We start from the raw sequence: 14692 nt of genomic DNA on the forward strand, positions 1-14692 counted from the left end.
TTACTCACAGGGCTATATACTCTAAGTTACTTTTTACATTTTAACAGGTTTTAACTGCTAGGTTCTTTTGGCTGGATATTTATCAGAATTATTACTTAGAACAGTCCCTCTGAGAAAGTCAGCACTGCAGACTTAGGAAATGCTGGAAAAATAGGATGTTATACTTGTGAGCCCAGCAGCAGTAATAGATGGAAACATAGCTTAGCCTTTATTACAATTATTTTTCTGTATCAACAATAGAAGGAACACAACATTTAACATAGTGATTAAAATAAGAAGCCATGTCTCATACTAGTTTTTGTACAACACTATAAAAAGGTGTTTTCTTGGCAAGCGTAAAAATCATTCAATTTAAATGAGTTTAAAATTTAAAATTAACATGTCATACATCAAGTATATGCATCAAGTAGATTGAGTGATTAAAATAAAAATTAGTTGCAGAAAGTATAACAATGCAATGCTATGCACAGCTATTCAGAAATAATTCCCCATTGGGTTTAATGTTGCTTATTCCTGGCAACTGTACACAGGATTGCAGCCTAAGTACATTCAAACTGAAGACAGCTACTTTTTTTTTTAAATGATCTAGGAATAATTTAAGCAGCTTCACAACTCTGTTACACACATTTTTTTTACACAGTCTTTAATTATGGGATATAAACCTTATGAAAAATGGTTAACATTCTGAGACCTGGGTTACGAAGCCCACTTACCAATGTGACTGTATTTTTTGCCACTATTTGGACTGCCTCTGTTCCTGGACCAGTGACTTTATTTGTGGTCTGGAGGTTGACTGGCGTGTTCTGTGCATCAGTGCTAAGGACAGTTTTCTGGCTGCTGTTGATGGCAGTCACCATGGCAATTGTAGGTCTTTGACCCACAACAGAGGCAGGCATGGTTGCTGTTGCTGCTTTCAGTACAAGAGGTAGTGTCTTAGTGGTGATCATAGAAGCTGTAGTTACTGTCTTCTAAGAGAAACAGAAAATACACTTTTAAGAGTCTTCAGTATAGACTGTAAAAAGTTTACTCTTAAATTCAGAAGTGAAAAAATGGAAACCACTTAATCTGAAGGGGGGAAATGGGGGGGGGGGGCGCAGAGGCATTCTCCTGGCAAAGTAGCGTGATCACGCTGAAGATTTTCAGACAACATTGTCTTTATCCAGGACTTAAACCATGAAGTTCCAGCAACAAACCATTCATGGGAAAGTCTTGTGAATGGTTTGTTACTGGAGCATTGCTGGTTTTTCATGGGTTAAGTCCTGGATACATGCAATGTGTCTGAAAATCTTCATGCTGGGAGCATGCCTTTTACTCGTGGCCCCCCCCCCCCCCCCGTTTGATAATCTCCTATGCTAAACACTATCAGGGAGTTGTTGAACACCGAAATCCTTCCTGAGAAAACTGTAGGGAATTGAAACATTCATTAAAGAGTGATTTTAAAAAAAATCAGAATGAAAGAACTGAGTTACAGCAAATAAAAAAATAACACCACATACTTCATCACATATGATGATCTCCTGTCACTTCTCTGACAAAATGATTGCTGCATGTCTCCAGATGCTTACAGAGGTATGTCTCCTCTTAATACTTCATTTACAAATACATGAATGCTGCTCAGTTGGTTCTAGGTTAAATAAATGTGGGAGGAGTGGGAGCACTGTAGCCTTACTCCCTCTTTGTGTATTTCTATTACTCTCCTCATGTGGAAATTGAATTTCTAAAGAAGAGAACCTCCTCTATGAATGGAGGCTCTCCATCTAGGAGTGACCATATAACACCAATATTAAAGTCGCTCCACTGGCTGCCTATTAGTTTTCAAGCAAAGTACAAGGTGTTGGTTATTACCTTTAAAACCCTACATGATCCTAAGAGATCGCCTACTTCCATATAATCTGCCCCATACTCTCAGATCCTCTGGGAATAATTTATTGCAACCTATAAAAACTAGATTGACTGCAACTTCCCAGAGGGCCTTCTCTGCAACTGCTCCCAGCCTGTGAAACGGCCTGCCGGACGAGATCCGTCAAATCATCAACTTAGACAGCTTGAAGAAAGCTATCAAGATGGATCTCTTCCAGCAGGCCTTTCCAGAATAAACTACTCGGCCATGTGGTGATTGCCCCCCCCCCCACATATATATATTATGACTATGCCATTTTTATTGGTTTTAACTGTTATGTAATTTTAAATTCTATGTTGTTTAATTGTTTTTTAAGGGGGGATATTTTGTATATATGGATGTATTTTAACTCTTGTAAGCCACTTTGATTGTTTATAACAAAAAGCGGGATAGAAATAAAAGTTTTATTATTATTTATTTTATGTAATCCAAATCTCTGGAAAATCAGCACCTGAAGCATAAGTAGAGGAGCCTCTCCAGGAAACCTCTCTCTGCATGAGGAGGGTGACAGGAGTGACAATGGAAGGGCTGTAGTTAGTATGAGCTTACTTTTCATGTGACTATTAACCCCATACAACAGAACACCAGAAAAGAGCTGGGCTTAATGAAGTAATCAGAAGCATATGCATAGCATGCCATAAGCCTAAAGTATGAAAAAATAGGAAATTATTACACTGGGGAATTTGTGTTTGTGAGACATCTGCCTGTTATTGCCCTTGGTATAAGACTAAACTAGACATTTATTCATAGACATGAGTGTGGGCATCCTAATCACAAATACTGGCAAAGCAACAGTATGAGGGCACAACATGCAGGGAAGAAGGGTGACTGACTACATCAAAAAATAAAATAAAAAGCACACACACATCTGAAACCCTCAGTAGCAGAATTTTATTTTAGCAGAATTTCACAGAATCTCATATTGTTTTGATTACAGCTGCTTTGTGTTCTAATTTGTGTGAAATTAATCTAACTGAATTGGTATCTTCTCTACTCATACATTGCTATGCCATTTTGCAGGCTGTAAATGTATTTAAATCTATTTTTTTAAAAAAAAATCAATATTCCTATCTGTAATAAAGGTGCTTTATTCAAAACATTAAGTTAAGGCATGTCACAACTGCATGTTAACATTTGCAAGAAACTTCTGTATCCTACATATGCCTGATACACTCAACCACATTTCAGGTATCCTATGCTTTAGGCCTCCCAAACTGTTTTAGCCATCTCCTAGGCCTTAAACTGACCACTCCCCTCCCCCATGTGGCAAAACTGTCCCATTGCACTTAGCGGGTACAAGGGACCTTACAGCAAAATAAATGTAAGTAAAGAAGTACAATCTTGGGGTGGTCTATGTGTGCAGCACATTAAGCTCCAGTAGTGGTGATGTGCAATCCCTGGAAGTTGCCTGCCCCTCATCTAGAAGAAGGGTCTAATTTTCTAGGGACAGAAATATTGTGGCTTGAATGTTGTTAAAATCAGAGTACAACTTTGAAGGTTGGTGGTTGGATTCTCTCTCTCTCTCTCTCTCTCTCTGTGTGTGTGTGTGTGTGTGTGTGTGTGAGAGAGAGAGAGAGAGAGAGAGAGAGAGAGAGAGATGGGGCTGGGGAAAAACCCAACAATTTATTGTTAAGTTAAATTAAATGAGCTAAAGCCAGGACTGCACCAGCAGCTGCAACAGAGATGTCTTCCTTTCTTGTGGCACCCAAAATTGGCTCCTGAGGATTTCTCTGCTTTCCAAAGAGCCACATTTGAGGACACATGGGTCCTCCAGTGGGAAAGGGAGACCATTCACTTCTACTCGTTTCCACTATTCTACCAACTGTAAGTCCGATTTCTATTCCCAAATGTAACTTAACCATAGATAAGAATAATGGTACACCTTGTTCCTGTAAACCATGATATTGTCATTAGCCCACTAAATCATGGATTACTGTGAAATGCATAGAAAGCAACCAGCCACAGAGATCCTTGATCTCAACATACTCCCCCTTCTCCCATGCAAAAAGACAGAAGAGTTCAGACACTTTCATTTTCAGTTAAATATGGCTTGCCATGTTGTCTGAACTGAAAATGATGGTTTTGCTCTGTGTCCAATATAAAACAACTACTCTCAGAGATGTCAGCAAATATGACACCTGTGACCATTAGTAAATTTGTATAAGAACTGTAGTAACCTATGCTGGAAGTGTGAGAAAGAGCAAGGTACATTATATCATTTATGGTGGACATGTAAAAAAGCAAGACAGTTTTGGAAAATGATCTTTTTTGAGATTAAAAAAAAATCACCTCTAGCACTATTAAATTTTCCCCGGAAGTGTTCCTACTCAACATAATTGAACTATCTTGTGGGGGGAAAAATGGGTAATTTTTTTTATATGTTATCAGCTGCAAGATTAGCCTATGCCCAGAAATGGAAAGCGAAAGAAACCCCCTCAAAGGAAGACTGGATGTTTAAACTCCTGGACCTAATGGAAATGGACAAACTTGCTAAAGGAATTAGAAATGAATCCTCAACTGCATATAAAGAAGAGTGGAATAAAGTAATAGTGTATCTCCAGACAATTTGGGGGGATAAGGCTGCCTTGGGAATAGAAGTATCATAAATTGAATCTTTTAGAATGATATGTAAAACAATACAACAGGGAAATTGTATGAATGGATAATTCAAGGAAACTCTGATGAGGATTACTTTACTTTTAGCTAAAAAAAACCTGGGCAGTGTCTATTGGGATATTTACACAGGAAAATTGCAAGGTTAATTTAGAATTTAGGCACAAGAGTATAAATAGAACAGTATATGATTATTTTGTTATTAATTTTTCAGATAATCGAGAAGGAAATAAGATCAGAATAAAAGTTAGAAACTAGCAAGGAAGTAATGTATGAGGAATGTATGTAATTTTTGTTTTGTTATATGCTTTAATGTTACTTTACTTTAATGTTACTTTACTGTTTGGATTTTATAGTGATTATAAATCTGAATAAAAATTATTATTAAAAAAGGGATGTCAGCAAATACACCCATCCCCATTTCATATATCTTAATATGATCCACTCAATCTTAAAAAAATATAAAAATAGATAGAGATGCAAAATATTAAGGAAACATTAATTTAAAGAGCCCCAAAACAAACACTTTGGCACTCAGAGGCAGGTTGATCTCTAAATCAATGTTATGTTAGGAATAACCTCTGTGTATCAGTTAGCTCAGACTGGTCAAGGAATTCTGAACCAAAAACAGTAAATTAATACCAATTTTCAACATGGTTATTATCATCATTACAAATTCTAGAATTGCTATATTACTATGTCAATGAAGCTAGGGAGAAGCTATAACCTACTACACATATCTCATTTAAAAAAAAATCACCCCAAAATCCCTCCTTGAAGAATGAGTAATTTACAGTTATTGTAGAAAGTGAGAAATGTTCTGGCAGTTATTCTTGCAAATGAGAAGGAAGATCTTTCAGAAACATAGCAGAAATCTGACTGGCACTAAGAGATGGATGCATGTAACCTAGGTTACAAGGTTAACTCAGTAAACTGTCTTCACGTATTAAAGGAATGCTTTCGGTGTTTCCAAGAAACATCCTAAATGGGTGTATGTGAGGAAAAAAGTTGTAGCAATTCCAAGGCAGTTTCACTAGAGGGCTCTTTAGCTTTGAACATTGCTTTACACAACTCTAACACATGACCTGGAAGTTAATCTCAAAGTGTACAGCACAAAATAACATAAGATTCTTTCTACAGACAAAATTCTTGATAAAAACAGATGCCAACCCAGTAACAATCAACTCATAAAAGATCTAAGATGTTTATTAACACACACTTCACTCTCTCATAATTAATATTCCTTTAATTTGTATCAATCTCTTTAAAAAAAAAACTCATTCAGTTTAACAACACCTCAGATGAAAGCCTGAAACAAACTGAAATTGAAAAAGTATCTGAACTGGCCACAATCTGTAGAATATTTTCTTGTATGTGAACAATTTTCATAAAGAATCTTGTGAATTAAAAAAAACTTCTATGTTCTACTGTAATACCACATACATAAAAACATTTATCATAAGACATTCATAGGAGGCAAATTCTCTCCCCCACCCCTTTTGTTACATGTACACATTTCACACATAATGATGCACTGGTACACTGCACTCTCCTATGTGAACAAAGGAAAGTATCTTATATTGTCAGGCCACTGGTTCATGTGGCTCTCTAGGGTATCACACATGAATCTTTTCTCATCCCTGCTTGGAGAAGTTACGGATTTCAGCTTGGTTCTTCTATATTCAAAGAATAATTGTACCTGAGCCTTGTTCTAGCAAAGTTTCTACAGACAGAAGTATACCACTCTGTCAAATCTTATGTCAAGATCTTTCTCCCCCTCTTATATCCTTGACATGTCCTTATGTCATCAAATTGAGAGGATGATACTTACCATAAATGATCATTCAAGAGGGCTGAAGGAGCAATTCACAGCTACTGGGTTATTCCCTCATGTCAGCTAATCGAGACAGAAAACCCCAAGTTCTAAATCCATTTGGTCCCTTTAGTCTTCTCTCTCTCTCAACAGTTTTATTACATAGCTTTTTTTTAGATTGTAAGCCTGAGGGCAGGGAACCATCCAATTAAAAAGACTGTATGTACAGCGCTGTGTAAATTAACAGCACTTTATAAATAAAGGTTAATAATAATAATAATAGCTTTTGCTCACCACAGATAACAGTTAGCAATACAGCTCAGACAGAAAGAAATGTTTTTTAAATGTGAAGTTTTTTAAATGTTCTCGTGTATTTTGACGTTTTTAAAATGTTCTCATGTATTTTGACTGCCATATAGACAGTGTGTGACACAACAGTTCAGAGGGAGATCTATTGAAAAGAATATTAATGCTGAGCAAGATGACTGAGCCTGGTATCAAAGTGACCAAGTCATCATCAGGTTTTCAGAGATGTTCCTGGAACAAAAAACACTGACATCCTTCTGCCTAAGTCTTTGTCTGTTGTGTGTCTGCAAGCCATTTTTGACTTAAGGCAAACCTATCACAGGGTTTTCTTGGCAACTTTCTTCAGAGGAGGTTTGCCATTGCCACCCTCTGAAGCTCAGAGAGTGTGACTTGTCCAAGGTCACCAGTGGATTTTTATGCTCAAGCAGGGATTCAACTCCTGATCTCCAGACTTGTGATCCAACACGCAAATCAATACACCATACTATATAAATGAGAGGATGTGAAGAGAACCTTTACAGAGATGTTTAAATATTTACTGAGATTAATATTCTGTGCTATGATTCCCAGCAAGACACCATCCTATTCCTTTAATAAGCTGCTTAAAAACATGGCAAAAGAGAGAGAGAGAGAGAGAGAGAGAGAGAGAGAGAGAGAGCTCATTGTTTTCTGTTACGGAAACATAATTGACTCTTAAAAGACAGTGGGGGCCAATGGAGAAATAGTTTATGGAGCTGTGTTCCTGGGTGTAGACTCAATGTGGGCATGACTTGGTTAGAGAAAATGATCTGAATTGAACATTCCCTCCTTAGATGAGTCCTTCACAGGGACTGATTGTGGCCAATTGAGAAGATGGAATGCCAACTTCATGGTCACTAGGTGGTCCATTTGCTTAACTGTAAACTTGGCTATCTACGATCAGCAGAGGATCTTAATACACAAACAAGATAAAATAAAAAGACAATGGAAACAATACATAGAAGAGCTATATAAAAGAGAGGAAAGAATGACTGTCACATAGGAAGAAGAATCATACCAGATGCACTCCAACATTTAGAAAGCTAAGTGAAGCTGTACTCAGAGCAATTGGGAGGTATAAATAACCAGAAAAAGATTACATATCAAGAGAACTGCTAAAATTTACAGAAACAGAATCTACTTTAATTCTAACTAAAATCTGCCAAGAAATATGAAAAACAACAATGGTCTGTAGATTAGAAACGATCGATATGCATTCCTATTCCCAACAAAGACACAAAAGACTGCAATAACTACAGGATCATTGCATTCTTTCCCAAAGTCATGCTCAAAATTCTACAGCAAAGACTACAACCACATATGGAGTGAGAAATTCCAGAGGTGCAAACTGGTTTTTAATCTTACTCACTCATCTGAGACAGATTTTTGCTATTGGAAGATTCATCTTGTTTCTAATGTCAGGCACTATGAGGAGACAGAAATGCAAAACAAAAAAGGAAAATGTTTTGTTTGTTTAAACAAAGAATGTGACAGATAAAGAAGAGGACACTGGAATAAAGAAGCTGTAATGAGCTATAAATGGAAGATTTTACAAGTTTACAGAAGAGGTCTTCAGGAATGAAAGCTTTAAAGGAGTTCTGAGCAAGGCAAAGAAGCAACTGGTGGTAGAGCCAGGCAGTAGCTTCTTTTATTGACATCATGTCACATGTCCTTGCATCTCCTAGGTGGTAACTAGAATACATTTGGTTTCCCAGATGCCTCACATTAGGACCTCCTAGAGAATGACACACTAGATCTATCACCATTTTAATTAAAGCTGAACTTCCAACTTACTGAGACAAAAGGAAATGCATTTGGCCATTACAGACTGTATGAATATGCATTACTGTATTTATAGGGAGAAGACATTCCTCACCACATGCTCTCCTGCATTATTTATGGGAATATACTTTCTGTAATATTACAAACACTGGATCAAGCAGCAATAGTGAAAAAATTCTCTTAACCAATAGCAACAAGGAGATTTCTTCTTGGATATTTTTGTTCTGGCAACAGCAAAACAAACAAACAACTTGATTCACATACTCTAAACTGGGACTATGATCTGTGTTGCTGAATAATTAGTCAGCATCAGAATGTAATTTTGTGGGAGTTCTTTATATTTTTTGTTGTTGTTGTTTACAATTTGAATGCCATTATGTTATTATTTCTAATTTTCTGGCTTTATTTTTTTACTAGTTTGGTTAAAGCAATGGCATATAAGCTAAACAAGGAGATGGGAATTATTTCTACAAAACCTAAAAATGAATACAATTCCACATTATTTTCTAATGAAGAATATTTTCCAGGTTAAAAAGACAAAATACTTTTCTGAACATACAAACCTTTTCTGTTTAAATGAGAGAGCTTCAATAATACTTGGTAAGAATTTTCTGCTGAAGTAAAATAAGTTGGATAGAAAGTTTTAATAGAAAAAAAATGTTCTCTTGTGCATAATTGAAAAATAAAAGTTGGAAATGCTCTATTCTGAGAACTGTGTTCTATTTATACAGAAAAGGGATGGAGAACAGGTGGATCACAGAATGTTGTTAGATTGCTATACCCTTCAGCCCTGGTCAGCATATCTAACAATGAGAAGTGATTAGGACTGTTCAACAATATTTGTAGGACTACATATTTCCCATACCGATTACAGAGTAAATCATACAGACTATTCTTTGGTGCACTATGTTTATCTAAAGGAAGAACAAAGCTTGACTTCAACACATTATGATGGAGGTTTTTATTAAGTCAGGGGTTAGTGAAGATTGATGGCAGTCTACTAGTGGTTCAATGACTAATCTCTGGTGAATGATTGGGAACCTTGTAAAGAATGCTGAACAAGGTAAGCCTTACTCTGATCCAAAAAAGCACTTCTGTTCCTAAAGCCCTGCACATTAACTCAACACTCAGTTGCCCTAAACCAGTGACGGCCAAGCTTTTTGGGGTTGCGCGCTGGGGGTGGAGCTTTTGCCCTTTGAAGGTGGGGCTGCATGCCAGGGGCGAAGCTTCCACCCTCTGAAGGTGGGGCTTCTGGGTGTGACTTCTCCCCCCCCCCCATCGCCCTTTTCCCAGCCTCTAGCTGTCTCTGTGAGACAGCTAGAAGCCAGGAAAGGTCCAGGAGGGGAGACAACAGAAGCGCACCCATTGCTCCTCCTTCTCCTGCCCTTCCCCCAGCCTCTAGCCATCTCTGAGAGACAGCTGGGGTCAGGAAAGATTCATGGGGAGGTGGAGGAGGAGTGGGTATGCACCTGGTCCTCTTCCCCCCGAACCTTTCCTGATCCCCAACTGTTTCTCTGGAGGCAACTGGGCGTCAGGAAGAGTCCGTGGGAGAAGAAGGAGTGGCATGTGCCCAGTCCTCTTCCTCCTGGACTTGTCCTGATCCCCATCTGTCCCTCTGGAGTCAACTGGGGGACAAGAAAGTTCTGTGGGGAGGAGGAGGTGTCGGCACGCACCCAGTCCTCCTCTCCCTGGACCTTTCCCTGCCTCCAGCTGTCCTTCTGGAGGCAGAAAGGAGTCAGGAAGGATCCATGGGGAGGAGGAGTGGGCATGCACCTAGTCCTCCTCCTCCTCCTCCTCCTGGACCTTTACTGATCCCCAGCTGTCCCTCTGGAGGCATCTGGGGGTCAGGAAAGGTCCGTGGGGAAGAGGAGGAGTGGGTATATGCCCAGTCCTCGCTTTCCTGGATCTTTCCTGACCCGCAGCTGCCTCCGGAGGGGCACGTGGTCCTCCTCCTCCTGGACCTTTCCCTACCCCCAGCTGTCCCTCCAGAGATAGCTGGAGGCCGGGAAAGGTCTCTGGGGAGGAGCAACTGGTGCACATCGGTCGCTCCCTCTCCCCCCACCCTTTTCATGGCCTCCAACTGTCTCGAAGAAGGAGCTGAATGTTGGGAGAAGGCTGGGGGGAGGAGCCAGAGGTGCTCACCTGTGGCTCCTTTTCCCTAGTGCCATTTCCCAGCTTCCAGTTGTCTCAGAGAGACAGCTGGAGACTGGAAAACGGCAGGGAGGAGGAGGAACAGCATGTGCGCGCCTGTTCCTCCTTCTCCTTGGCATATACTGGACAAAATGGCATCACGTACCACCTGTGGCATATGTGCCATAGATTCACCCTCATGGGCCTAAACTGTTAAGAGATCTTGAATATGCATGCTGTTATTCTGCAAATTTAAAGAACATTACTAGACTACGTGGTTCCTAATGAACCTTAAAAATAAAAAATACCATGCAAGACTCAAGAAATTTCCAATACTGCTACTTCAAAACCAGAAATATATATTTAAGTTCTAATTTAAGAAAGAGGCAGAGGGAGAAAAATAAGGCATTTTAAGTTGAAAAGTTATAAAGGGCTTTTGTTTACCGGTAGCTCTGCAAGTTCTATGTATGTTCTTTCAGAAATGTTTATTTGAAAGTCTAACTGAATTCCAGCACAATTCACTTATTTGAAAGGGTTTGCTAACTCATAAAAGCTTAGCAAAGATTTCATATTCGATACAGTGGAATACATTTCATTCAGTAAAGAATACCGGGGCAACACTTTCAAGCACTGTACCTGTGATCCAATCAGGTTTGGAGAGGCTGCAGTGGTTTGCTGCTGCTGCTGCTGTTGTTGTAGTGGCTGTGGTGTCTGTATTTTATTTTCTGACTGTGCCAATGGCTGTATTTGAAACTTACTGTCTGGCTGTTCCTGCTTTACCATCAAATTCTTCCGCAACTGTTCAACCACTCTTTTCTAGTAAGGGAACACACAAACAAACACACACACAAATAAGAGAAGAAATTACATTAAGTTTTAATACACAAGTATGTCAGTGTAAAAACTACAACACAATTTACTGTCTGCTGTTGTTTTTTAAATTACTGATCAAGCCATCTGTATCAACATTGCCCCTTCAGCCTTATAATGGGGGTATAGCTGTCAGGCAACATGGAAATTGGACATGTCACACATATACACCAGAACAAGCAACTCTGAATGCCTTAATGGCTAACAATACCTGTCAGAACAGTCAGCTTTCTCTCCAACTAGTGTGTGTTTTAAAGCAGATATGCTCATAAAAGAGCTGTTTAGCATTCATTCAGTTTTCTATGAGAATCTAACAGTAAGGTAATGAGACACATTGTTTTAGGGTGGCTAACTTGGTTGAAGTGTTTCAAATTACTTCTTATATACCTAGACAAAGGTAAAGATCAGGGCCTTGTTCCCACTATGGTTTAAACTGGATCGTGATTTCAAATGATCTGGTTTAAACCACCATGGTTCCCACTTAATTCAAATCCCTGAAGTGATTCAAAAAGGGAAGCAATGGCTTTTACCCATTTTTACCCATTTAACCCGCATCAAAAAGACGTTGGTAAAATGGGGAGGGTTTTTTTTTTTTGGCTTAATCGATTTATTTGGAAATAAATCGATTCAGCCTCATTGGAAACAGGCGGAATTGAATTGGATTTGAATCTGCCCTGGTTCCCAATGGCAGCGACTTTCCTGGCCATACCTCCATGCTCCGTCCTCTGTCCTGCCTCTCTCCTTCCGCCCCGGCCTCTCCTTCACCCCTGGTATGGCCTGGAGGATGGGGGGAGACATGGCGGGGAAGCTACAGCTGTCGCTTCCTTGCCGATTCTTGAAACCGGTGCAAACATAGCGGGCACCACTGTGTTTGCTGAACTGGTTTCAGAAATCGAATGAAGAGGTTAGTGGGAATGCAGCAGAGGTTTGTTGTCTAAAGGCAGAACAAATATAGGGTACTTCAAATCTGAATTCTGCATTTGAAAGCAAAGAGCCAAATCCAGGAACCAAGAAATATGATAAGAATAAAACAACAGCTACAAATTAAGTACATTTAAATGAAGACTCTCCGCTCCAGACTATTGGTATTTCACAGTTCACCCTAAAATATGGGAGTACGGGGCAGCCTAAGGGAGGCCGAGCACACTCCCCACATGCCATCCCATCCTTCTCATTAGGAGAGAGATGGAGCAGCCTGAGGGAAGCTGAGTGCACTCCCCCTGTGCTGTCCCTTCCTTTCTCTTCATTAAGAGAGAGAGAGATGGGGCACCCTGAGGAAGGCATAGCATGCTCCCCCCCTGTGCTGTCCCATCCTTCACCTCATAAGGAGAGGGATGGGGCAGCCCAAGGGAAGCCGAGTGCACTGCCCCCCGGGCCCTCTCCTCCGGGCCCTCTCCCCCACTCTGGGTGACTCCAGGAGTGGGGATGCTACTGAGTACAAGGAGAAGATTTACTGTTCAAACCTGCCACCTCTGGGTTTTTGAACCCACCTCCTCCCCTCAGCAGAGTGGCCACATGACAGGGGCCAAGACTAGATAGTTGGGCCTGCACACTGCCATTCAAACTGCTCCAGCTGCAAACTGGTGGGAAAGGGAAAAAGTCTTCCTTTCCCCTCCTGCACCTCTCGGAGAAAGTTTAATGCGTGGTGTAAATGTTAACACTTCAGTGTTTGGGTATTATTATTATCATCATTATCATCATCTTGAGTTAGATCTTGGAGGGGGTAGATAGCAACAACATTTTTAAAAGGGGTTCCTGCTAAAGAAAAAGTTAAGAACCACTGCCTTAAGTTATTACAACATCCCATTCATATGTACTACAGACCTGTGTTTTGATGATGTAGCAATACTTGTTCTACCAAAACCTTCTATTCCTTCCCCCGCATACTCCTCAATAGTCCATTATTAAAACTGCTCAGACATTGACCACTCACTGCATTCTTCTATCATGGCCTTCTAATCCCCTTCAGACTAAGTTTTTTTTTTACCTTCCAGACACCTGTCACTTGTTTGAGAACTCCAAGTAAGGGCATTAAGCTTCCAGCTTACTTGGCTAGCACACTTATCCACACATAGTAGCGTTCATCATTTGTAATACAATGGCACCATGAAGTTACAGAAATCTCTCTCTTCCACTTAACAAAAGCTTCCTTGCCTGCTAACCTAAAGAGGATTCTTATCAGGCAACCTGATAAAATGGCGATAAAAATCTGGTCTATGTTTGAATGGATTCCTATCTACTGAACTTACTTGTCTAGATAATCTGAAAATCTAGATATGAAAATTAAAATACAGAGGGTTAACAGCAAGTAAAGAAATCTGCTCCATGTTTAGTTTATTTATACATCCAACCACTGATCAGTCATTTATGGCTACTATCTGAAACACAACTGTGTTGTCAAGCTATTTAAAATGCTATGTCAGAAAGCAGAGATGGAAACATTTCCAGAAAGGAAAGAAATGTAGAGGAAATAATAGAACAGAAACCAGTTACACCTGCCAAACACTAACCCCACCTATTAACAACACAGGAGACTAAATTACTGTACCCAGAAAAATAAGGCATGTTTTTCTCTTTTCTACAGCTGCATCACTGAGGTTCAGGGATAAGGGTGTGGTTTTGGGGGGTTTTGTTTTGTTTTGTTTTTGCCATTCACTAGTTCAAGGAAACCAGCTGCAGAATGCTAGAATTAATTTCCCACCTGTTTTTTTTAAACCACAAAACAGAACAGCAGGAAAACAAGAAAAGAAGGAAAAGGGTAAGCTAGAGCACTCCAGAGCCAGGCAGCAATAGAAAGGGTGAACCAATCAGAACAGGAACTAGGCAGAGTGGGAGTCAAATGAGTCACATCATATTCAAAGTTTTTCCTCTCTCAGGCCTTGAAAGAAAGCCCATGAAATCTGTGGAGAAAAACTGAGAATGAAACACCTGAAAAGTTGCACTTGTTTTTACAGAAGAGCCAAGAGCTCATCTATTAATGCAAAGGGATAGCATTATGAGTAGGAAAAGTTGTTTTTCTGGCTACCCACTCTGGCCTTCTGTAAAGAACACCACACCTTGCCCTCATATTTATTTTTAAACGTTCACCTTAAAGGAAACAGGCATGTTTTTATGTTTTAGATTTTTTTTTTAAAAAAAAACCCAAATGTACACTTTTAAGGGGGGAGAAGGGGAAGTAAGGAGTAACATTCCTTTTTTTGTAATAATTATGTAAAATTGATGCTAGAAGGGCACTAAAGAAATTAATGGTAGAATTCAGA

The 14692-nt window shown here is 39.6% G+C and overlaps 1 protein-coding gene across 2 annotated transcripts in view; it reads right to left on the reverse strand.

Annotated features, from left to right (window-relative positions):
• PHF21A (PHD finger protein 21A) overlaps positions 1–14692 on the reverse strand; it is a 188622-nt gene that overhangs the window by 33954 nt on the left and 139976 nt on the right. For both annotated transcript variants that reach the window (XM_042452798.1, XM_042452786.1), the window contains exons 6-7: positions 11199–11378; positions 714–968 (exon numbers count right to left, since the gene is read on the reverse strand). In XM_042452798.1, the coding sequence (XP_042308732.1) occupies positions 714–968; positions 11199–11378 (435 nt within the window). The remainder of the gene's footprint in view (positions 1–713; positions 969–11198; positions 11379–14692) is intronic.

This window comes from Sceloporus undulatus, chromosome 1, assembly GCF_019175285.1.
Source record: "Sceloporus undulatus isolate JIND9_A2432 ecotype Alabama chromosome 1, SceUnd_v1.1, whole genome shotgun sequence".
Classification (NCBI taxonomy): domain Eukaryota; kingdom Metazoa; phylum Chordata; class Lepidosauria; order Squamata; family Phrynosomatidae; genus Sceloporus; species Sceloporus undulatus.